Below are 25,915 nucleotides of genomic sequence, written 5' to 3' on the forward strand. Positions count from 1 at the left end.
ACCATGACTGACACTGAGCATGCTCAGAGCGCACACCCACACTGTACCTGCGCACTGGACGCCTATAGTCATTGATAGGGGACTTTCTGCAACGCGGTTTGTTCTGGGTAAATAATCCGCCATTGATAGCTTGACTTGGGAACACAAAATTCAATGCATCGGCTTCCCAATCGAGATCGGGACCCGGGGCGCTGTTATGGCACGGCGGATGGTAAATGCTGAGCTGCTCAAATCGCAGAGCGAAACCTGAAACAGCTGCCACTACTGTTTTGCAATTTGTATTTTATCTCGAGATGCGTGCCTTGAATTCAGTAGTAATAAGTCCACCCACAATTAGAGTTTTTTTAAAACTAAATTAAACATTCATTAACAGAATAAAAGATTTTAAGCACATTCATAGGTCTACAAATTACGATTATAATAACTCCTAACTCCCCTAATTAATCTAGCTCCCAGTTACACCTCTGTTAAGGCAACAGTGAAACAAAACATAAGTTTAACAGACCTTGGTAAAGCACACAAAACCTTGGGCAGTGATATTCAAAGTGAATTTTCTTAGCTTCAGTTCCTGTAGACAGCAAATGCATACAGGCTGGAGGCTTTTCACACTTGTGTTAGATCTTAGAATGCCTTCCCTCTTACATATAACCTCATCTCCTTTATACATGCTTCTCTCTTAATGTAAATTCCAATTCCCAATATTTCTTTGAAACTTTACTTTTAACTTTATTATAAATTTTTCATAGTACTCATATTATCAGTAACCTTTGGGAAAAATAAACACTGTATGACTTAGCTTCTTATGGCTAGGTGTAACATCTTACCATCTGTTTGAAGTTCAAACTAACCTAATTTATATAAAAATGCAAATGTTCCTCGCACCTCACATTCTAAAACTTCAGCCAGGTTTGTGTATTTAGCATTTCAAACCTAGCTTCCCTTTTGATCATTCAAAAGCTGCAGACCAGCTGTCTCCAATTCCATTAAATTCTCCCGCCCCCCCTCCCACCCCCCCACCACCACACACATCAACACAGAGAAACTAATCCAAACTCCACTATTAACCAACCTTTACAATATATCAAAATAATATTATGAAAAGTATTATATTTTCATGACAGCGCAATACACACAATAGGTACTTAAAGTATGTAGAAACCCGAATGTCTGGACCTTCCTCCATGATGCAATCTGTGCAATTCACCCCCACCTCCACCTGCAATGGCAGATTGGAAAAAGGTCGAAGTTGAAATTCACAAAGATCAATGCTGGTACAAACTGGTGGAAACAACCTGCTGAGTTATTCCATCACTTTCCGTTTTTATTTCAGATTTCCAGTATCCACAGTATTTTGCTTTTAATTCAGTGCTGGTACCTGTGTCAAGAAAGATATGCTGAAAAACTGACTTGAGGTAGATGAAATGGAATGTGTCTATGCAAAACATAAACTCCAGCACAGGTCAGTTGAACAGAAAGCTCTGTTTCTGGACTCGATATTCTCTGTAATTCAGTGTCATCTCCTACTGGTTGAACAGAATGCTCTCTTTCTGGATTTGATATTTTCTGTAATTCAGTGACATCTCCTACTGGCTCTTGATCAGCATGTTCCACATCCACCACTTGTACTGCACATGCTCAGAGTGCAACCGAGTGCTGAGTAATCGCACTGGGCTCCTGTGGTCACTGATGGGGCACATTCTGATTCATGCAAAATTATGGATTGTAACAGTGTCACTCAAAGCTTAATTTGTGAACAAAAATTTTCATCACCACATCGAGATTGGGCCTGTTTCTGTATCAAGTGGCACTTGCTTAGAAATAACACCTTCTCACTAATGCCAGAGTCACTCGGCTCCTGACCTCATTACAGCTGTGGTTCAAAATGGACAAAAGAGCTGAACTCCCGAGGTGAGGTGAGAGTGACTGCCAGGCAGCATTTGACCAAGTGTGGCATCAAAGAGCTTTCGCAACACTGGAGTCAGTGGGAATCAGGGGGGAAACTCTATAATGGTTGGATTCATACCTAGCACAACGGAAGATGGTTGTGGTTGTTGGAGGTCAATCACCTCACTTCCACGACATTACTGCAGGAGTTCCTCAGGGTATTGTCCTAGGCCCAACCATCTTCAGCTGTTTCAGCAATGACCTTCCTCCCATCATAAGGTCAGAAGTGGGGATGTTCACTGGTGATTGCACAATGTTCAGCACCATTCACGACTCCTCAGCTACTGAAGCAATGCATGTCTAAATGCAGCAAGACCTGGACAATATCCAGGCTTGTACTGACAGGTGCCAAGTAACATTCGCAACACACAAGTGCCAGTCAATTACTATCTCCAGCAAGGGAGAATCTACCCATCACCCCTTGACATTCAGTGGCATTACCTTCACTAAATCCCCCACTATCAACATCCTGGGGGTTACCATTGAGCAGAAACAGAACTGGACCAGCCATATAAATACTGTGGCTCCAAGAGCAGGTCAGAGGCTGGGAATTCTGCCGCAAATAACTCACCTCCTGACTCTCCAAAGCCTGTCCACCATCTACAAGGCACAAGTCAAGAGTGTGATGGAATATTCTCCACTTGCCTGGATGGGTGCAGCTCCAACAACACTCAGGAAAGTTGACACCATCCAGGACAAATTAGCCCACTTGATTGGCACCCCATTCACAAACATTCACTCCCTCCACCAGCAACAAACAGAGGCAGCTGTGTGTACCATCTACAAGATGCACTGCAGGAACTCACCAAGGCTCCTTCGACAGCACCTTCTGAACCCACGACATCTCGATGGACAAGGGCAGCAGATAGATGGGAACACGACCCCCTGGAAGTTTGCCTCCAAACCACTCACCATCCTGACTTGGAAATATATCGCCATTCCTTCAGTTGCTGGATCAAAATCCTGGAGCTCCCTTCCTAACAGCACTGTGGGTGTACCTACACCACATGGACTGCTGCAGTTCCACCTTCTCAAGGGCAACTAGGTATGGGGAATCCAGCACCATGTGCGAGCGAGATCAGGAATAGGAGAATAGACTGGATGAATGCATGGCTGGAGAGATGATGTAGGAGGGAGGGATTTAGATTCCTGAGGCATGGAGATTGATTCTGGGAACGATGGGACATGTAAAAGCTGATTGGGTTGCACCCCAGCAGGACCAGGACCAGTATCCTCACAGGGGTATTTGCTAGTACTGTGGGGGAGGGTTTAAACTAGACTGGCAGGGGAATGGGAAACTGAGTGAGGAGACACAAGAAAGGGAAACAAAGATAGGAATGAAAGATAGAAAAGTAGAAAGCAAAAGTGGAAGGCAGAGGAAACAAGGGCTAGCAGCAAATAGGACCATAGTACAAAAAGAGATGTATAAAAAATGTTAAAAAGACAAGTCTAAAAGCACTGTATCTGAATGCATGGAGCATTCGCAATAAGGTAGATGGATTAACAGTGCAAATAAATGTAAACGGGTATGACATGACTGTGATTACAGAGACATGGCTGCAGGGTGACCGAGGCTGGGAACTGAATATCCAAGGGTACTCGATATTTAGGACAGACAAGCAAAAAGCATTGTTAGTTAAGGATGAAATCGGTGCAGTAGTGAGAGAGGATATTGGCTCAGAAAATCTCGATCTAGAATCATTCGGGTGGAGCTAAGAAACAACAAAGGGCAGAAAACATTAGTGGGAGTTGTCTATAAGCCTCCAAACGGTAGTGATAAGGTAGGGGGCAGTGTTAAACAGGAAATTAGAGATGTATGTAAAAAGGGTGCTACGATAATCATGGGTGACTTTAAGCTGCATATAGACTGGGCAAACCAAATTAGCAATAATACTGTGGTGGATGAATTCCTGGAGTATACAAGATGTCTTTTAGACCAGAATGTCGAGGAACCGACTAGGGAACAGGCTATCCTATATTTGGTATTGTGCAATGAAGGAGAGTCATACGGAATCGAATTGTTAACTCTGTCTCTCTCCACAGGTGGTGTCAGACCTGCTGAGTTTGATCAGCATTTTCTGTTTTTATTTCAGATATCCAGCATCCGCAATATTTTGCTTTTACACTAACATCATGAGGAAATCTTTTCAGTAACAAGTGTTAAGAATTTGGAATTCACTATCTGATGGATACAGGTTCGAGAGTAACCTTCAAACAGGAATTGGATAAATATTTGAAGGAGAAATGATGCAGGGATGAGTAAAGAATGGGGGAGTGGGACTAACTGGATAGCTCGTCGAATTTGTCAGCACAGATTCAATAGGCCAACCAGCCTCCTTCTCTGCTGTACTGTTAGGAGATCCTGTCATCTATAATAATATAATGATTCATAATAAACATGATGATAGAATCATGGAGCAGGGATGGTGGCCATTCAGCCCATTGTGCCTGTACCGTCCCTGAAAATGTTACCATTCTGTCCCACTCCCCTGCTCTTTTCCAATCGCCCTCTAAATCTTTCCTTATTAAATTAAAATCCAAATCACTTTTGAAAGTTATAACTAAATCTGCTTCTACCAGCCATTCAAACAATGACTTGCCAGTATTTAATTGGTGGAAATTTCTACACATCCACCAAACAGTCTGATAATTTACGAAGAGTGGAGAAGTCGAGAGACGTGGTGGTGAGGCAGAGCTGGGAGCTGTTAGTGTAAATGTGATAAGTGGCAGTGTTTTCAGATGATGTCATTGATTGGAACAGGTTAATGAGAAATAAGAGGAGGCCTTTGGGGACACGAGAGGTAACTGTGTGAGTTGAAAGGAAAGACATTGTGAGTGATACTCTGGCTATGATTAGAAAGAGAAAAATGGAACCAGGAGAGAGCAGCCCCACCCAGGGGACAGGGGAGAGGTGAAGGTGCAGAATGATGTGGTCAACATCAAATGCTGCAGACAGGTCGAGGACGAGAAGGGAGAGTTTATCTTTGTCACAGTCACATAGGATGTCATTTGTCACTTTGATAAGAGCTGTTTCAGTCCTGTGGCAGGGGCAGAAACATGATTGGAGGGATTCAGACATGGCGTTCTGGGAAAGATGGGCAGGAATTTGGGAGGTGGCAACACGTTCAAGGACTTTGGAGAGGACAGAGAGGCTGTAGATGGGGCAGTAGATGGAAGGAGAGTGGGGCCAAGGATTTGCTTTTTGAGACTCCTGCAGGATGTGGGAAATGAGGGACGCTTCCAGCATCCATGGCGACCATGTGTGAGGAAGGTGTGTCCAAATGCAGCTTCTAGCGAATCGGGTTTCAGAGCTGGAGCTGCGGGTGGACTCATTGTGGAGCATCCGCGATGCTGAGCAAGTCATGGATGGCACGTTTAGCGAGGTGGTCACACCGCAGGTGAAGATTACACAGGCAGAATGACCATCAGGAACAGTAAAAGACTCAGGAAGGTAGTGCAGGAGTCCCCTGTGGTCATCCCCCTCTCTAACAGATATACCGCTTTGGATACTGTTGGGGGGGATGGCCTCTCGGGGGAAAGCAGCAACAGCCAAGTTCATGGCACCGTGGGTGGCTCTGCTGCTCAGAGGGGCAGGAGGAAAACAAGTGGCAGGGCTATTGTGATAGGGGATTCAATAGTTAGGGGCACAGACAGACGTTTCTGTGACCGCAAACGTGAATCAAGAATGGTATGTTGCCTCCCTGGTGCCAGGGTCCAGGATGTTACAGAGCGGCTGCGGGACATTCTGGGGAGGGAAGGTAAACAGCCAGTGGTCGTGGTACACATTGGTACCAACAACATAGGTAATAAGAGGGATGAGGGCCTGAAAGCAGAATCTAGGGAGCTCGGAAATAAATTTAAAAATAAGACCTCAGGATAACTCCCTGTTCCACCTGCTAGCAAGAGCAGGAATAAGAGGATAGGCCAAATGAATACGTGGCTGGAGAGATGGTGTAGTTGGGAGGGATTCAGATTCTTGAGGCACTGGGACTGGTTCTGGGGAAGGTGGGACGTGTATAAACCGGACAGGCTGCACCCAGGCAGAGCTGGGACCAGTGTCCTTGTGGGAGCTTTTGCTAGTTCTGTTGGGGAGTATTTAAACTAGTGTGGCAGGGGGATGGGATCCCAGGAGTAGGATCAGATAGGTCAGATTCAGATCAGAAAAGTGGAGGTAGAACATTAGCTAGGGACGTTGTGATAGACATGGAGTTACAGGAGAAGCAAAGTTTACAAAGTGTCCAGCAAGGGAAATTGACGGGGTTAAACTGTTTAAACTTCAATGCAAGGAGTATTACAAACAAGGTAGATGAGTTAAGGGCACAGGTAGACACATGGCAGCAGGATTTCATTGCTATAACGGAGACCTGGCTAAAGGAGGGACAAAGCTGGCAGCTTAATATCCCTGGTTATAGAGTCTTCAGACACGATAGAGTAGGAGATTAAAAAAGGATGGGGGAGGGGTGCAGGTAGCACTAATGGTTAAAGAATCAATTCCAATTGTGAGAAGGGATGAAACACTTAATGGATCAACAAACGAGGCTTTATGGATTGAGCTTAGAAATAAAAAAGGGGCAGTCACACTACTGGGAGTATACTACAGACCCCCAAATAGTGAAAGGGAGATAGAAGAACAAATATGTAGGCAAATTTCTGCTTGTAAGAACAAAAGGGCAATAATAGTCGGAGACTTCAATTATCCTAATATCAACTGGGATTCAAACAATATAATGGGAACTGAGGGAGAAAACTTCATGCAATGTGTCCAAGAAATTTTTTTTAACCAATTAGTGATAAACCCAATGAGAGGAGATGCAATTCTAGACTTAGTCTTGGGGAATGAAGAAGGGCAAGTGGGTGAAGTGACAGTTGGTGACCATATCAGGGACAGTGATCACAATTCAGTTAGATTTAGCATTACCATGGAAAAGAACAGAGATACAGAGATAAGGCAGGAGCAAAAGTCTTGAACTGGGGGAAGGCAAATTTTGCAGAAATGAGAAGAGACTTGGTTGAGGTGGACTGAACAGCACTGCTGGAGGATAAAACAGTGGAAAACCAGTGGGAAGCACTAAAAAGCGAGATCCTAATTGTACAAAGTAGACATGTCCCCTACAAAAATAAGAGTGGTACTGCCAAATCTAGACCACCCTGGTTGTCTAGGGGAATACAGGGGAAGATCAAACAGAAAAAGGAAGTGTACGATAGGCACAAAGAAGTAAGCACTGCAGATAGCCTAGACGAAGTAAAAAAGGAAATAAGGAAATCAAAGAGAAGGCATGAAAAAAGTTTAGCAAGTAAAGTTAAAGATAACCCAAAGATGTTTTACCAATACATTAATGCTAAAAGGTTAGTTAAGGAAAAAGTGGGACCTATCAGAGATGAAGATGGAAACTTGTGTGTGGATGCAGAGGCTGTGGGAAGGGTTTTGAATGAATATTTTGTCTCCATGTTTACAAAGGAAAGGGAGGATGTAGATAGAGTAGTCCAGGACGAACACTGCGAGATATTGGACGGGATAGTCATAGAGAGGAAGTACTCGAAGGGTTGAAATCCTTGAAAGCTGATAAGTCACGAGGGCCAGATGGATTGTTTCCGAGTCTGCTGAAGGAAGTCAGGGAGAAGATAGCAGATGCTCTGAGGTTGATTTTCCAATCTTCACTAGATGCAGGGGAGGTACTGGAGAAATGCAAATGTAGTTCCATTGTTTAAAAAGGGATCAAAGGAAATGCCAAACAATTATAGGCCAGTTAGTCTTACATCAGCAGTGAACAAATTAGTAGAATCAATCCTGAGAGATTGGATTAACTGTCAGGTGGAAAGGTATGGACCAGTCAGGGATGGTCAGCATAGATTTGTTAAAGGAAGGTCTTGCCTCACAAATTTGATTGAATTTTTTGAGGAAGTGACAAGAAGGGTTGATGAAGGTAGTGCAGTGGATGTTGTGTACATGGATTTTAGCAAGGCATTTGACAAGGTCCCACATGGCAGACTGGTCAGGAAAGTAAAAGCCCATGGGATTCAGGGTAATGTGGCAAACTGGATAAAAGGTTGGCTTTGTAACAGGAAACAAAGGGTAATGGTCAATGGATGCCCTTGCGAATGGAAAGTTGTCTCATGTGGTGTTCCACAGGGCTCAGTGTTGGGACCCTTGCTGTTTGTGTTATATATTAACGATTTGGATGTGAACGTTGGGGGAAAGATTGGGAAATTTGCCGATGACATAAAGATTGGCCAAGCAGTGCATAGTGTAGAGGATAGCCATAATCTCCAAAACGATATAGATGGGTTGGTGCAGTGGGCGGTAAAGTGGCAGATGGATTTTAACATAGAGAAGTGTGAGGTCATACATTTAGGGAGGTCAAACAGTTACAGGGATTACACAATAAATGGGAATATACTAAGAGGGGTAGATGAAGTGAGAGATCTTGGCCTACAAGTACACAGGTCCCTGAAGGCAGCAGTTCAGGTAGACAAGGTTGTAAAGAAGGCATATGGAATGCTCTCCTTCATTGGCAGAGGTATAGAATATAAAAGTAAGGATATAATGTTGGAATTGTATAAAACACTGGTGAGGCCACAACTGGAGTATTGTGTGCAGTTCTGGTCACCACATTACAGGAAGGACATAATAACTCTGGAGAGAGTGCAGAGGAGGTTTACAAGAATGTTGCCAGGGTTAGAAAAGTGTAGCTACGAGGAGAGATTGGATAGGTTGGGGTTATTTTCCTTAAACAAAGAAGGCTGAGAGGTGACTTGATTGAGGTGTACAAAATGATGAGGGGAATAGATAGAGTGGACAGGATAAAATTGTTTCCCTTGGTGGAGAATTCTAAAACCAGGGGACATAGATTCAAGATAAGTGGCAGAAGGTATAGGGGGGACATGAGGAAGAACTTTTTTACGCAGAGGGCAGTGGGTGTCTGGAATTCGCTGACCACGTTGGTGGTAGAGGCAGGAACTCTAAACTCTTTTAAAAAGTACTTGGATCTGCACCTTAAGTGCTGTAAGCTACAGAGCTATGGGCCAGGTGCAGGAAGGTGGGATTAGAAAGAGCACCTGGGTGTCCTCGGGCTGGCATGGACAAGATGGGCCGAATGGCCTCCGGTGCTGTAACTTTTCTATGGTTCTATGGGTATAATGATGGCAGATTTGAAGGAGAGATGGACAGTACTTGAGAGAGAAAACTGTTGACATATTCAGTGAAAATGGGGAAGTTGATTGATCAGTAGTTTAGTGGGTGTAGGGTCAATAGAGCAAGAGGTGAATTTCATGGACAAGATGAACTCTGAGAGGGCATGAGGGGAGATGGAAGGGAAAAAACAGAAAGATGAGAGTTCAGAGCTCGGGTAATGGGGAATTTTAGGGAGGGCGAGTGGAAAGGAGGGAAGCAACAGAGGCAGCTGATCCGATTGTCTCAATCTTAGTGATAAAGAAGCTCCATGAGATCCTCACACCAGTTGTTGGGGGTGAGGATGGAGGGAGAGCATTTCAAAAGGAATGAACTTGTGTTAGAGATATTAAAAAGGTTCAACACATTGTGTCTTTTAACACAAAACTAATTTATTTGATATTTATCCAGAATATTAGCCCCCCTAAGTGGTCTGTAGTTTATTAACATCAGCAGAAACAGATCCCAATGAACATGGTTCGGTCCTGGATGTGATTACCAGCAAAATCCCACCACTTTAGTTACTTGTGAACTCGCTGGTGTGTCAGCAGGTTGGATGAGGTAGTGAATCCTTTCCCACAATGGGGGCAGGTGAATGGTCTCTCCCCAGTGTGAATTCGTTGGTGTGTCAGCAGGTGGGATGAATTAATAAATGCCTTCCCACACTGGAGGCAAGTGAATGGCCTCTCCCCAGTGTGAATTCGTTGGTGTGTCAGCAGGTTGGATGAGGTAGTGAATCTCTTCCCACACTGAGGGCAGATGAATGGCTTCTCCCCAGTGTGAATTCGTTGGTGTGTCAGCAGGTGAGATGACTGAGTGAATCCCTTCCCACACTGAGGGCAGGTGAATGGCCTCTCCCCAGTGTGAACTCGCTGGTGTGTCAGCAGGCTAGATAACTGAGTGAATCCCTTCTCACACTGGGGGCAGGTGAATGGCCTCTCCCCAGTGTGAACTCGCTGGTGTGTCAGCAGGTGAGATGACTGAGTGAATCCCTTCCCACACTGAGGGCAGGTGAATGGCCTCTCCCCAGTGTGAATTCGCTGGTGTACAGTGAGTTGAAATGATCGCCAGAACCCAGTCCTGCATTGAGAGCACCTGAACGGTCTCTCGTCAGTGTGAACACGTTGATGGGACATCAGCTCGCAGGAACTTTTAAAGCACTTCCCACAGTCTGGGCATTTAAAAGGTCTCTCTTCACTGTGAACTCGCTGGTGGCTCAGCAGGTAGCTTGAAAGAGTAAACCCCTTCCCACACGTTGAGCAGGTGAACGGCCTCTCCCCAGTGTGACTCCGCCGATGCTCTTCCAGCTCTGACGGGAATCTGAATCCCTTCCCCCAGTCCCCACATTTCCATGGTTTCTCCCCGATGTGGCTGCGCTGGTGTCTTGACAGGCCAGATGATCGGTTGAAGCCTCGTCTACACACAGAACACATGTACGATTTCTCTCCACTGTGAATGGTACTTTTTCCTTCCATGTTCAAAATCAAATGATATTCAGGTTATGATAAATCGAGCGAATGTCAGATTCTGCTGTGATGTTTTGTTTCTGTTTCCCGACTGCAAATCATCCCCTTCTAATACCCTGTGAAATTGATTTAAAACAGAAAAAAAGGTGTGAGAGAGAATCCACAAAAACACAAATGCAGGTTGTGAAATTGAGCTGAATGAATCTGGTAATTTGTGGGGCCGGCACGAGGGAAAAGTGACCACGAAAACTGCCGGATTGTCATAAAAACCCAACTGGTTCACTAATGTCCTTCAGGGAATGGAACCTGTCACCTGGTCTGGGTCTACACAAGACTCTGGCCTCCATGGGATGAAAGAGAGAGGTGGGAGGTGCAGGGGGTGAAGATGTGTTTAATACATCTTCAGCTCAACCAGAACTTTGGCAGAATATCCCAAACCCTCAACATCCACTACCTAGAAGTATGAAGGTAACAGGTGTCAATGAACACCATCACCTCCAACTCACACACTGTCCTAACTTGTCTGACATCCAGTACTGGATGAGCAGAAATTTCCTCCATTTAAATGTTGGGAAGATGAAAGCCATTGTCTCCACTCCCTAACCACCGACTCCATCCCTCTTGCAGTCTCTGAGGCTGAACCAGACTGTTCACAATCTTCTTGTCATATTTCAGCCCAAGCTGAGCTTCTGACTACAAATCACTAAAACCACCCATTTCCACCTCAGTAACATCGCCCAGCTGTGCCCCTGCCTCAGAGCACAGCCCGGTCCCCACGCTGGCGCTCTGGGTTCCTGTTCTCATTGATAGGGGACCTTCTGACCCACAGGGCATTCTGGATAAACCAGCCGCCATCGAGACCAATCAGTGAACGGGCATTTTGTTTCCCCCAGTTGGTAAAACAGAAAGTCCATGGATGAGGGGGATATTGGACAGGAAGCACAATGAAAGGTTCAGACACTTTATTGAATACTCACAGCAGAAGCACGTTAATCTGATTGGAGATCACTTCCACACGAGCAGTCAGCGGTTTGGAGCCTCCTGAGATTCCGGTCCCTTTCCCGTCAGTATTTACAGGAGCTGCGACACGGAAAAGAGTCTCAGTAAAATCAGGGATTTATTTGTTCACTGCTTTACAATGGGTCTGGGGTCACACTTGAGGTTCGTGCAGCCTGTGATTCCCTGAGTTTATTAACTCTCCCCCCTCCAGACCCTTTGGGCTCTCTATTGTTGGACTCTCTATTGCTTTTCAATGTCCTCCTGGCCTTGTTGTATCTGATCCAATAAAAACCCTCCTTACATCACACAGGGAACAGCTTTAGACATGTTCTGACTTTTCACCTCAATCTTATTCTGCTGAATGATCTCACTGACCGTTCCTTTTCTCTCGATCCGTCCGTCCACCATCTCTTTTCTGGATTTCACTCCTTCTTGTTGTTCCAGGATTTCATCTCTCTGCCTTTTATTTCTTTTACTGAAGATTCCTGTCCATTGCTGCCTCACAGCCTCGTCCTGTTCCCACATATTCTCCATGTCTAAGTGCTTCCCAGCGGCCGTGCCAGCCGTGGCCCCTATTCCAGCCCAGTCACTGATCCCTCTCTTCCCTCCACCCTTTTTACTGGTGTCACTATCACAGGAACGATTGCAGAGTTTTGCAAAACTGCCTTAACGCCGGGGTCTTGGCTACTGGGTGGTCATAGTCCACCCATCTCTCTCCCTGCATTCTGACTTATGAAATTCCTGGATAATTCCCTTATCATCCTAACATCAAGGTCCTTGTAGATGGGATGACATAACCTTAGGGACGGGTGTGTGGTGTTCAGGGCACATATTACAGGAACTGTTTTAAATCTTGTATCATTATGTAGGTTCTGTGAGTACGAGTGATGATTAAACCATTTGTGGAACCAATTTCGTGTGGCAGGACAGATTGAGGGGGTATCAGTGAAGCATATGGGGGTCTTGGGCTTCATAAATAGAGGTACTGAGTACAAAAACAGGGAAGTGCACCAACAGAGAATTGTTCTGATCTGGAACCCTTTCCCTGAAAAGGTGCTAGAACCTGATTCTATGTTTAGCCTCTGCCCACTGGTCCTAGATTCCCCAACCAGTGGAAATAGTTCCTCTCTATCTATCCTGTCAGTTCCAATATCCCAAAAACTTTGATCAAATCAGCTTTTAATCTTATAAATTCCAGGGATTACAACCCTCACAGTGAGGTGATGTATTTTATCAGGAGGAATAGGGAGAGGGAAAATATTATTCATGGCACAGCTCTAAAGAGTGAGCAGGGACAGAGGGACCTGGGGCTTCATGGCTTTGATCTCTGAAGGTGACAGAATGTATTACGAGAGTGGTTAGCAAAGCCGATTAGATTTTGAGCTTCATAAATAGTGATATTGAGAACAAAAACAGGAAAGTTATGTTGAATTCTTTATAAAGCTCTGGTTAGGCCACAATTTGAGAATTGCATCCAGTTCTGGTCACCTCACTTTAGGGAGGATGTGAAGGTCATTGAGAAGGTGCAGAGGAGATTTACCAGAATGGTTCCTGCAAAGGAGGTTGAGGGGAGATTGGGAGAGGTGTACGAGATTATGACAGGTTTAGATATGGTGGACAAAGAAAAGCTATTCCCATCAGCTGATCATACAAGGACTCAAGGACAGAGGTTTAAAATTTTGGGTAAAAGCTGCGGGAGATGTGAGGAAGAATATTTTTACACAGTGAGTGGTGATGACCTGGAGGTTACTGCCTATGAGGGGGGTGGAAATGGACATGGTAGTGATTTCAAAAGGAAATTGGACAGAAGCATGAGGGAAATAAACTTGCAAGGATACGGGGATAGAGCAGGGGAACGGGACTGATTGGATTGCTCTACATAGCTGGCATGGACTCAATGAGTCTAATGGCCTCCTCTGTGCCATAATGACTCTGTGACTCTTATGTGTAATCTCATTCTGTAACTTAACCCTTGGAGCTCAGATCACTCAGGTAAATATGTGCTACACTCCCTCCTAGGCCATTCTATCTTTCCTGATGTTTGTTGCCCAGAACTGAACACAGTTCTTCAGGAATGCTCTAACCTGGGTTTGTGTGTCTCTGCATTTTTCCCGTCACACCTGAAATCGTCTCAGAATCACAGAGTGCAGAAGAGGCCCTTTGGCCCATCGATTCTGCATCAACATGTGAGAAACACCTGACCTACCTACCTAATCCCATTTACCAGCACTTGGCCCATAGCCTTGAATGTTGGTCAAGATGTCAAGGCCCATTGGTCCCTAATGGGCCCTACTCTTTCCCTGGTTATCCTCTTCCCATTGGCATTGAAAAAAAATATTTAGATCCCTGCAGTTGAATCTTTCAGACACTGAATTGTAGATTTTTCACCAAATATCAATTTACGATTGTAGTAAAAGTTCATAATTTTGTCAAGGGGGTCCTGCTGAAAGTTTTTCAAATTAAGGGGAAGGATCACAGATGGTGCTTTTAAAAAGGGACATTGCAGCCCTGAAAATCAGTGACACCTTCAGAATATTAGACTCCAGCCAGTTATAGGGTTGTTAACATCAGCAGAAACAAAATATTGCCAGACTATCAATATTAAACAAGCTTACAAGCAGCAAGAACAGCAGGATCCAACCCCTGCAGTCACTTATGAACTTGCTGATGTCTCAGGAGGCATCGTGACTGAGTGAATCCCTTCCCACACACCGACAGTTGAATAACCTCTTCTCAATGTGAGTGCGTTGGTGGTCAGCAGGTTGAAAGACTTTGCAAATCCCTTCCCACACAGCGAGCAAGTGAACAGCCTCTCCCTAGTGTGAACTCGCTGGTGTGCAGTGAGGTTGGATGACTGCCTGAAACTCTTCCCACAGGAAGTGCAGCTAAATGGCTTCTCCCCAGTGTGAATTCGCTGGTGTCTCAGCAGGGTGGGTAAAACTGTGAATCCCTTCCCACACATGGAGCAGGTGAACGGTCTCTCCCCAGTGTAAACTTGCTGGTGTAAAATGAGGGAGGATGCCTGTCTGAAACGCTTTCCACAGGAAGTGCAAGTGAACAGCCTCTCTCCAGTGTGAACTCACTGGTGTGTCAGAAGATGGAATGACTGAGTGAATCCCTTCCCACACTCGGAGCAGGTGAACGGCCTCTCCCCAGTTTGGGTGCATTGTTGTACAGTGAGTGCTGAAGTGTGCCTGAACCTCTTTCCACAGGAAGTGCAGCTGAATAGCTTCTCCTCAGTGTGAATTCACTGGTGTGACCAAAGGCCATATGACTGAGTAAATCCCTCCTCACACACAGAGCAGGTGAATGGCCTTTCCCCTGTGTGACTGCGTCGATGGTTTTCCAGCAGGGATGGGTAACTGAATCCTTTCCCACAGTCCTCACATTTCCACAGTTCTCCATAGTGTGGGTGTCCTTGTGTCTCTCCAGGTTGAATGATTAGTTGAAACCTTGTCCAGACACAGAACATGTGTATGGTTTTCCTCACTGTGAACGATGTGATGCTTTTTCAGGCTGTTTAACTGGTTAAAGCTCTTTCCACAGTCAGTTCACTGAACACTCTCACTCGGGTGTGTGTGTGTGCCTCGGTGTTTATCCAGTGACACTGAAGTTCAGTATCTTTCCCCACTGACAGAACAGACAAACATTTCTCCTTCCACATTCAAAGTCTGAGAATATTCAGGTCCTGGTGAATCAATTGACTCTGTCAGAAGATGTTTGGTTTGAGTTTCACATCTGCAAATCCTTCCCTTCTAATACTCTGGAAAACGAGTTTATAAAAGTCGTCACTGTCAGTCCGGGATGGAAATTCAGAACAGACAATTCTAGTTTTAATGGAATATTGTTTTCTCTCTTGTTCCCCCAAAGCTGTAAATTCCCGTCCCACACACTCTCCCTCCTCCCTGGGCTGAAATCCAAACCCATCTCCACCATTTCTTTCCTCCACTCCCAGTTTTCTCCCTCCCTCTCCTCTGCTTGGGTTCAGTTCTCCAGCTCCTGTCTGCAGACTGACAATAAAATCAATGACTTTTCCAAAATCCATCCCTGTCAGTCCAAGATAGAAATGCACAATATTCTCTCCTCCTGCTGACAGGGGCAGGGATGACCGCGCATGCGCCCTGCTGCACAAGATGGCGGTGGTTAATCCGGGCCTCTCACCGAGGAACGCGGATCGGGGCAACTGCCGCCCACAGATACCAGCGAGGAACCGGTAGCTTGTTATTCTGGCTTCAGAGCGGCTCAAGGTGTTTACGAAACCTGCGTGTCCACCCGCCGGTTGCATCTCTCCTGCAATTCCGCCCTTTATCTTACCGGCTGCGGACCTGACAAACAAGCAGCTTTCCTTTGCCCTCACACACTGCCCATGCTCCAAACTCGAGGCGGGATTGCACCTGCGCACTGATGTCCAGCAACCACACTGCGCATGCTCCCATCACAATGCCTGGGTGATTGACGGCAGCTCTGAGCCAATAGCAAGAGGTTGCAGGACCAAAGGGGTGCGGCTGGCCCTCCAGCCAATTGGAGTGAATGAGGGGCGGGGCCTAACCAGGATCTCCCTCATTGGCTGAAACTCTGCATCATTTTGGAAGATGATTTGCCTCAAACTTCAGGAGAAAACTGGACCTTTCTTGCTTGTGGCTTTAAACAGATGAAACCCTGTGGGTGTGGAACAAATATTTCAATATTTGTTACTGAAATGTGGGAACATGGTGAAACAAGGCACAAACTTAAAGAAATAACTGGGCAGACAGGGAATTCACCATTTGAACAAGGGGAGTCCTTGGTTTCAATAAATGAACCGGCAGGAGGGTTAGGACAGGTCAGGGATAAGGTTAATATTCAGAACAATACAGAATGTAAAGGAAAAACTGATCTCAAAGACAATTTGTTGTAATGTGTGTGGAGGGGATGTACTGAACCAGGTTTAAAGAGGTTAAACATGTTTTCCATATTGCACAATCACAATGCTTCAAAGATGAGACATGAAAGCCCTCAACATTAATCATGACAAGTGGGAAGCTAACTGATGATTGATGCAACTGGAAACACCAGCTGTGGGCAGGAGTTCACCACCACAGCAACATGTCGTTTCAGAAACTTCAACACAGACAAACAAGGTGTCAGCAGAAATCATCTCGCAACACGAGTAAGGAAAACCTTCATACGAGGCACTTTTGCCTTTACAGAATCGACTTGTTCAGCCATCAGATGAAGTGCAGCAGATCGTCTCATCTGATCTCACCAAAGTTCTGAGGCTGCATTCCCATCATCTCTCACAGATGGACAGATGCTAAACATATGGGACAATCACATTAAAATCTGGAACTCAGATGTGGATAAGGATTGGTGTTAGGTGAGAAGGTCTGGATCAATGTCTTACTCCAGGAAGCTTTAAAATCAGAATGGCAGCATTTCAGAAATTATTCCTGTGATATCAGTGACCCCATTCCTATCTGTTAGTAAGACCGATGGAAGTATTTAGTGGAGACAGTAGCATGCTGGAGGATGATGTACACAAGGGTTTTCTGAACTGAGGATAATAGTGAGGGGAAAGGAAGGGATCTTGAAAAAAAACCAGACTCTTCATGTTGTTACAAAGGACATGGGACCTTCCACTTGGATTGACACAACACACACACAAACCCACATGAATTCACTTCCTATCGATCAGGTGGACCAGGTTTTGCCTCATACCGCCAACTAACTAAGTTACTGACTAAGACTGGCGATAAAATATCAGTGTCTGTAAGGACCAAAAAGTTATAGAAATTCAAGTAAACATCACCCTCCAGGGACTCAAAGCAGTTTTGACTATCTAATTCCAGCACTTTCTCTGAACCTTAATCTATAATGGACAACATCTTGAACAGACATAATGACAAAAAGCTAAGCCACCAATAGATATTAGGCGGTTTATGGCCACTCTGGTGATCAGCCCTGGTGGGAGATTTTAGACAATGCAGAACATCTTTGCATAATTGCAGCCTCTACTTTCCTATTGGTATTCCGGATAATTCCCCTTATATTGATGGTCTCGGTGAAGGTCAGGCCACAGAGCAGAATGGATGAAAAGATGGCTCCAAACTCCCTCTAAATCTAACCCTCTGATTTCGGTTTTGTAGCCATCTTTCCATCCATCTGCTGCCTGGCCCTTCACTCCACACAGCCTGATCTTGGTCACCTTGTGCACACTGTTATGGATAACAAGCGGGTTACAAAACAGAAAACAGAGAGAAGAGGTTAAGAGTAGCAACTCAGACTGGTAAAAGGTGGGAATTGATGTTCCACAGGGAGCAATGCTGGAACCACTGTTATTCAAATTTATATAAACGATTTGGACTCAGAAATCAGAAACCCAATTTTAAAATTTGGGAGCAGAATTACAGTAAATCACAGATAAGAATTCCCAGTTAACAAAACTTTGTTGTACAGTTCATTAAATCTTTAATTCAGTAGCACAGTGTACAATGACATGAGGAAGTGATTAACTGATTTATTTATGAATTAATTGATTACCAAATTGGGAAGTACAGTTAATACTGAGGAAGACTGCAACAAAATCCTGGGATCTAACACACACACATCAATATAGCAGGGAATTCTTGGAAACATGGTGCAGGTCCTTCTTTATCTGGAGATCAAATGTCTGTTGTATAATTGTCCCAGGAGTTAAAAGGATCCTGTGAATTCCTCCTTGTGTTATTTTAATACAGACTTTACACTATTTACTTTTAGCTACGTTTTACTATGTTAAAGGTGCTATGTCAATACAAGTTGTTGTTGACATTGGCTTAAAGTAGTGGACTCAGGACTGTCACCAATAAACCTTAAAAACTTCACAGAATAATCACCACAGTCATTTTTAAACTGGAGACTTATTCCTGCCATTTCAGTTTCAGTCAGGAACAGAGCACACTTTTACACCAATCTCTGATTTAACAGCACATTTCCAGACTGCCTGACTCAGGTTGTGTACAACCACAGTTGTAAAGGAGCCTTCTACTCGGTGCCTGGGAACTTTGAAACCCAATGATTCCAAACAGAAATCAGAGGGTTAGATTTACAGGGAGTTTGTATTTTTCCATCCATTTTTCTACGTGGCCTTGGACTCCACAGCCTGACCTTGGTCATCTTTAGGCTGTATATACTGCACAGAAGTGGCTGTGACACATTTCTCACACACCTCAGGATTAATCCACATGTGGGTTTTGCTGTCAGTGAAGAAATATGAGAAAGACCAAAGTGCCATTTGTCCCTCTCAGTGTGACCCTAAAGGACTGCGCCCAGGCTGAAGTTCTGTTCCTGCTGTATGATCCTCCCCCTGTTTGTCCTTCCTGAGCTCCAGCCAGGTGATGTTAAACACTCAGGTACGAAAGACAAAATTGTACAACAATGTGTGAAAAACAAAGTTTGACATGCTATGTCCAACAAGCCTAGTCTGTCCAACCTTTCCTCATAAGACAACCCGCCCATTCCTGGTAATGATCAACTAAACCTTCGCTGAACTGCTTCCAATGCATTTACATCTTTCCTTAAATAATGAGACCAATATTACACATAGTACTCCAGATGTGGGCTCACCAAGTGCCCTGTATAACTGAAGCATAACCTCCCTACTTTTGTATTCAATTTCCCTTGCAATGAACGATAATATTCTTTCAGCTTTGCTAATTTCTTGTGGTACCTGCACACTAACCTTTTGCGATTCATGCACTGGGACACCCAGATCCCTCTGAATCTCAGAGCTCTGCAGTCTCTCACCATTTAAATATGATTTTTTATTCGTCCTGCCAACATGGACAATGTCACATCTCCCCACATTATACTCCACTTGCCTGATCTTTTCCCACTCACCTAACCTATTTGTATCCTTTTGTAGCCTCCTTATGTCCTCTTCATAATTTATTTTCCTACCTGTGTGTCATAAGCAAATTTAGCAACCATACCATTGGTTTCTTCATCCAAATCATTTATATAAATTATAAAGAGTTGAGGTCCCAGCACTGATCCTTGTGGCACACTAACCATCACATTCTGCTAATCAGAAATATACCCATTTATGCCCACTCTCTGTTTCCTGTTAGCTAGCTAATCTTCCATTCATGTCAATATGTTACCCCCTACACCATGAGATTTTATTTTCCAAAATAACCTTTAATGTGACATCTTATCAAAAGCCCTCTGCAAATATAGGTACAGTACATCCACCAGTTCCCCTTTATCCACAGCACCTATTACTTCTTCAAAGAACCCCAATAAATTGGTTAAGCATGATTTCCCTCTCACAAAACCTTGTTGACTCTGCCTGATTACCTTGAATTTATCTAAGTGCCCTGTTATAACACTTGTAACATTTTTCCTATGATAGATATTAAGTTAACTGGCCTATACTTTCCTGCTCTCTGTCTCCCTCCCTTTTCTATTTTCCTATCTCATGAGACCTTCCCCGAATCTAGCGAATTTTGGAAAATTAAAACCAACGCATCAACTATCTCACTAGCCACTTTTTTTAAGACCCGAGGATGAAATCCATCAGGACAGGGGGACTTGTCAGTCTGCAGCTCCAACAATTTGCTCAGTACCACTTCCCTGGTGATTGTAATTTTCTTCAGCTCTTCCCCCCTTCCAAATCCTGATTTACAGCCATTCTTGGCATATTACTTGTATCCTCTATAGTGAAGACAATGCAAAATCCCTCTTCAATTCATCTGCCATTATTAACTCCCCAGACTCACTTTCTATAGGAGCAACCCTCACTTTGTTAACTCTTTTCATTTTAAAATATAAATATTTACTCTTACTATCTGTCTTTATATTTCTAACTAGCTTTCTCTCGTTCTCGACCTTTTCCCTCTTTAGTAATCTTTCAGTCATTCTTTTCTTTTTTTAAATTCTGTCCAGTTTTCTGAGCTGCCACCCACCTTTGCACAATTATATTTCAGCAGAAACAAACTCCAGCTGTCAGAATGAAAGAATTCAATCCTGAGCAGGATTAACGGCAACAGTAACCAGATTTCAATCCCCATAGTCACTCGTGAACTCGCTGGTGTGTAATCAGATCCTTTTCACTTTTAAAGGTCTTCTCACAGTCAGAACATTTAAAAGGTCTCTGATCAGTATGAACAAGTTGATGTGTCAGAAGGTGGGATGACCGAATGAATCCCTTTCCACACATGGAACATGTGAATGGCCTCTCGCCAGTGTGAACTCGCTGATGTGTCAACAGGTCAGATGAATTGGTGTATCCCTTCCCGCACATGGAGCAGGTGAATGGCCTCTCCCCAGTGTGAATTCGCTGGTGTGTCAGTAGTTTGGATGGCCGATTAAATCCCTTCCCACAGATAAAGCAGGTGTATGGACTTTCCCCAGTGTGAATTCTCTGATGAGTCAGAAGCCTGGATAATCGGTTAAATCCCTCTCCACACAAGGAACAGATGAATGGACTGTCCCCAGTGTGAATGCACTGGTGTGTCAGCAGGTAGGATGAGTGAATCCCTTCCCGCACACAGAGCAGGTGAATGGCCTCTCTAAACTGTGAGTTTGCTGGTGCCTCAGAAAGTTTGATGAATGACTGATTGCCTTCCCACACACGGAGCAGATGACTGAACTCTGCTCAGTGTGAATGTGCTCGTGTCTCAGAAGGTTGGATGAATGAGTGAATCCCTTCCCACACACGGAGCAGGTGAATGGCCTCTCCTCAGTGTGGCTGCGTTGATGAATTTCCAGCTTTGATGGGGAACCAAATCCCTTCCCACAGTTCCCACATTTCCACGGTTTCACCATGGTGCCGGTGTCCTTGTGGCTGTCCGTGTTGGATGGTCAGTTCAAATCTCATCCACACAATTTGTCCTCGCTGTGAATGGTGCAATGGTTTTTCAGGCTGTGCAATTGGTAAAACATTTCTCCTTCTATATTAAAGATTCAATGATATTCAGCTCCTGATGTATTGAGTGAATCTGTCAGATTTTGACGTGATGTTTTCTTTGAGTTTCCTGTCAGCAAATCTTCCTGTTCAAGTATCCTGTAAAAGGAGTTTACAAAAGTCAGTAAGGGATAGAAATTCAGAACAGACAATTCCAGTTTCTTTCCTTTTGCTAATTTGTTCATGTGATGTGGGTGTCACTGGCAAGACCAGTATTTGATGCCCAGCTGGAATTGCCTTGAGAAGATGGTGGTGAGCCACTTCCTTGAACTGCTGCAGTCCACGTGGTGTCGGTGCTGTTAGGAAGGGAGGCCCATGATTTCAACTCAGCGACAGTGAAGGAACAGCGATACATTCCCAAGTCTGACTTATGATGGATGAAAGGTGATTGGTAAAGCAGCTGAAGATGGTTGGGCCTCGGACACTGACCTGAGGAACTCCAACAAAGATGTCCTGGGATTGAGATAACAAAGAATAAAAAAACACTGAGAAATGTTAACTTGTGTTGTTGATAAAAGAGATACTCATTTAATTTTTCAGAGATGACTGATTCCCCAGGGGTTCACTCTGACTCCCCTGACTGACTGACTCAGGGTCCAGTCCTCAATGCCCCCGATTGGTGACTGAACTCGCTGCTCCTTTGCTCCTCCGGCCTCTGAGCTCCTCTTGCTGTTGTTTCCCAGGACAGTCAATGTCCGCTCTCCAACATGACCCTGTCAGATGGAGTTCAGGGGCTCAGAGGAAGAAAAGAAAATGAGGCGGTGAATATGAGTTGGGAGAAACAAGGAGAGAAACAGGATTCAATGGAGAAACTGAGCGGGGGGCAAGCGCAGCCTCAGGAACAGCGAGTGCGGCTCTCAGAGGCCGAATGAGAGCGGCCGGGCCCGGCGGCCGTGCGGTGATCTCCCCGGGCTGGGGGTCGGGGCTGCCCATTAAAGCGATGCTGCAGCGCCTCCCCCATCCTCGCCGCGGCTTCCCGGTTTCTTCTCCATTTCCACCGAGTCCGACTCACAACAAAGGAGCCGCCCAGAAACGGGATTCTTGTTGGTCATTTTCTATTCATTTTACGGAGGTTTTGGGTTTAGATTTCTTTCTGTCTCTCTCCAGCTTTCTTTCTCCGTTTATTTCTTCGCTTGGCGCTATTGAAGTCTTGAAGAAATAATGGCAAGTGAATGGAAAGCCTGTTTATGAGATAAACACACAGCAGGGGAAGTGAGCTGCAGAAGGGGCAGGGAAAGACTTTACACATGGGGAGAGGGGGGCAGGAGTTTGAGAAGGTAGAAATCACAGAGGGAGCTGTTGAAGTGGGAGATTATACAGAGGGGGTAGGAGGCTGCTGTTGATTTCGGAGGGGGGTAATTAGAATGTACATGGGGACAGGGTACTTGCACATGTTTGAAATAGTGAGGGTTCGCAGTTGCATGTTTTAAATGGTGAATGTATATGAATGATGATATTATAACGAAGTCCAGAGAGATACGGGGTGGGTTGGGAGGTGGAGGGTGGTGCTGGAAGGAGTGCAGGGACTGTTTTGATGGTGGGTTGGGTATTATATGGGGGTTTGAGAGAGAATATTGGAGTGGGCAAATACGGGGTTAAAAATGGCGCGTGGAATTTGGCGGCCGCAAAAGAAATGACAGCGATAAAATGATGCGGAGATGGAATAATCGCCTGTTGATAATCGCAGGGAGGAAAAGAATGGGGGTTGGATAGTTGCGGGAGGGAAAACAAAAGAGTCTAGATTTCGAAAGAGTATTTTGTGGCCCAAATTGTTTACATTGGATAAGATATAACAAAGAACCTCATTAAACAAATAAGTTGAAGTCTATTTTTTGAATTGTAAACCAGGGGAGAGCGCGAACGCAGTCCCCCACTACCACAAATTTTGCAGTCGAGTATCCCGCATTTGGGGACATCGCAGGCATCAGCACACCCGAAGTGCAATGGGATAGCCTCATCCTGGGAGAACAACCTGCATGATCATTGTTTGCTCCCCTGCCAGGTAAGTATACCCCAAACTCTCACACGCTGCCAGCCGGCATCAAGCACTACCTCTCATAGTCACATACACTAATTTTTAAAAATCATAACGTCACCCTGTTCATATTTTTCCATTAAACAGCTCAGTTTTTCTCATGTATTGTAGAACATGCTTAACTATCCCTCTAGATGGAGAAAAGGTAGCTGATATACTGTCCTCCATTTATATTTGCATAATGCCTTAAAAGGAGACAAACCGCCTTCCTGGGCCACTGGCTGCAATACAGGTATTCGCCAATTAGTGGCGCTGTTCCCTCAATATAAGACACTCGTTAGGCCTCAGTTGGAATATTGTATATAGTTCTGGGCGCCACGCTGTACCTTGCGTGTCCTGCCATCCAGTCATAATTAGCAGATTCTTTCAGATAATATCACCACCTTCAACACCTCTTTGTTCTTTTGTCTGTGACATCTTTTGATTATCTGCTCCTATCGCTGCTTGCTTGTCCCTACAACCACCTCCCCCCCCCAACCACTTCTCTCTCCCCCTCCCCCCCACAACTTAAACCAGCTTATATTTCACCCCTCTCCTATTTTTACTTAGTTCTGTTGAAGGGTCATGAGGACTCGAAACGTCAACTTTGTTCTTCTCCGCTGATGCTGCCAGACCTGCTGAGTTTTTCCAGGTAATTCTGTTTTTTGTTTTGAGTTATGAAGATAGTTTGGAGAGGTTGGGACTGTTCTTCTGGAGAGGAGAAGGTGAAGAGGAGATTTGACTGAGGTGTTCAAAATCACGTGGGGGTTCGATAGAGTAAATAGGGAGAAACTCATCGAGGGAACGAGAGGGCAATGATTTAAAGTGATTTGCAAAAGAAGTTACGGGGAGAAGGCGGGAGAATGGGGTTGAGAAACTTATCAGCCATGATTGAATGGCGGAGCAGACTCGATGGGCCGAATGGCCTAATTTCTGCTCCTATGTCTTATGGTCTAAGTAAATGTGATGTGAAAAAAAACTTTCTCACACAGCGACTGGTTCGAGTTGGGAATGCACTGCCTGGAGGTGTGGTGGAGGCAGGTTCAACTGAGGCATTCATGAGGGCAATAGATGATTATTTATATAGAAACAATGTGCAGGGTTACAGGGAAAAGGCAGGAGAGTGGCACCAAGTTACAATGCTCAGAGAGCCGGTGCAGACACGATGGGCCAAATGGCCTCCTTCTGCACCGTAACAATTCTGTGAACTGAGGCAGAGTAACGTGTAATATAAAGAGAGACATGGTCGAGTTTGGTAATAATCAGATAGGGTCTAGTGCAGTAATATCTTGAATATAGCCGATTGTAATATAAGGAGAGATATGGTGCAATGCAGTAATAACTGAGGTAGATCCTAGTATGTTATAAATAGAGGCATTGGCTTAGTGCAGGAATCTGAGACAGTGTTTTCAGTAATGTAATCAGAGATACATTCTACTTTAACATAAATACCGATACAGTCTATTTTAATATAAACAGTAACTCAATCTGTACTTTTGGGAGGTTTTAATTCCTCATTTATCAACAGAAACAGACATAGTAACAAAGTTTCAATTGTGAAACAACTTTATGGAGACAGAGTCAGGACAAGTTTATCAAGTTTAATGTAAACTACAGCAACAAGCTCTGGCAATGATTTACAGTTTAATGTGGGTTATTCTACCTGTGTCAAATCTGTTTCTTCTCTGTTTCTCCTTCTCTTGGCTGCTGGTCTCGGCTTCTTCTCCTCCACATGGCCTTGCTCAGGAGGATCTCTTTCTTGTTGCCTCTTATCCAATTAACCTCTGCCCCATCCCAATCAATATTCATCCCTGTGGTGATCATGCCCTGAGAATGTTTCTCTTAACCAGTCAGGTATAGTTCATGTCAGCAATGTTAGCCTTAGTTAATCACCTAAATTTTCGTATTCACAGTTCATGTCAGGAATGTTAGCCTTGGTTAATCATGTAATGTTCCGTGTATTCACCATGGTTCTATTTCCTCGTACCTGCAGGCTGCTACATCCTGTTGCCATTTATCTCAGAGAGGCCCCTACATTCCTGCCTTTGGCTTACACAACCAATCTTCAAGAACTTTAGTTTTTAGCTGCAGTAAGTGTTTTAAAGATTGTCATTATTTCCCAGAATCTTTCTCCCGTGGAATTAATTTATATTATGCCCTATTTCTCCATTTTCCTTCCTCACTATAACACAAAAGGGGTTTTAACAGAGTTCAGTGTTAATAATTTTACACCATCTTCTATTGAAGACCTCTGGTTATTCTCTTTCCCACGAGAGAAAACGTTCTCTCTGTTTCCTCTCTATCGAAATCTTTCACAATTTTAAAGACCTCTATTAGGTCACGCTTCAGCCTGCTATTTTTCAGGGGGAAGGGACTCAGTCTGTCAATCCTTTCCTCAT

General features: G+C 44.5%; 1 protein-coding gene and 1 non-coding gene across 2 annotated transcripts in view; both read right to left on the bottom strand.

Annotated features, from left to right (window-relative positions):
* Positions 1 to 9,633: 9,633 nt before the first annotated feature.
* LOC144697774 (uncharacterized) overlaps positions 9,634 to 25,915 on the bottom strand; it is a 59,676-nt gene continuing 43,394 nt past the window's right edge. Inside the window, 4 exon segments of the mRNA XM_078569771.1 lie at positions 9,634 to 10,495; positions 11,556 to 11,658; positions 11,913 to 12,205; positions 17,682 to 17,771. Of these exon segments, the coding sequence (XP_078425897.1) occupies positions 9,634 to 10,495; positions 11,556 to 11,658; positions 11,913 to 12,205; positions 17,682 to 17,771 (1,348 nt within the window).
* On the bottom strand, positions 23,348 to 23,512 carry LOC144698584 (U1 spliceosomal RNA). The gene has a single exon (XR_013580532.1). It is a non-coding gene; the product is annotated as a U1 spliceosomal RNA (small nuclear RNA).

This window comes from Cetorhinus maximus, chromosome 23, assembly GCF_964194155.1.
Source record: "Cetorhinus maximus chromosome 23, sCetMax3.hap1.1, whole genome shotgun sequence".
Lineage (NCBI taxonomy): Eukaryota > Metazoa > Chordata > Chondrichthyes > Lamniformes > Cetorhinidae > Cetorhinus > Cetorhinus maximus.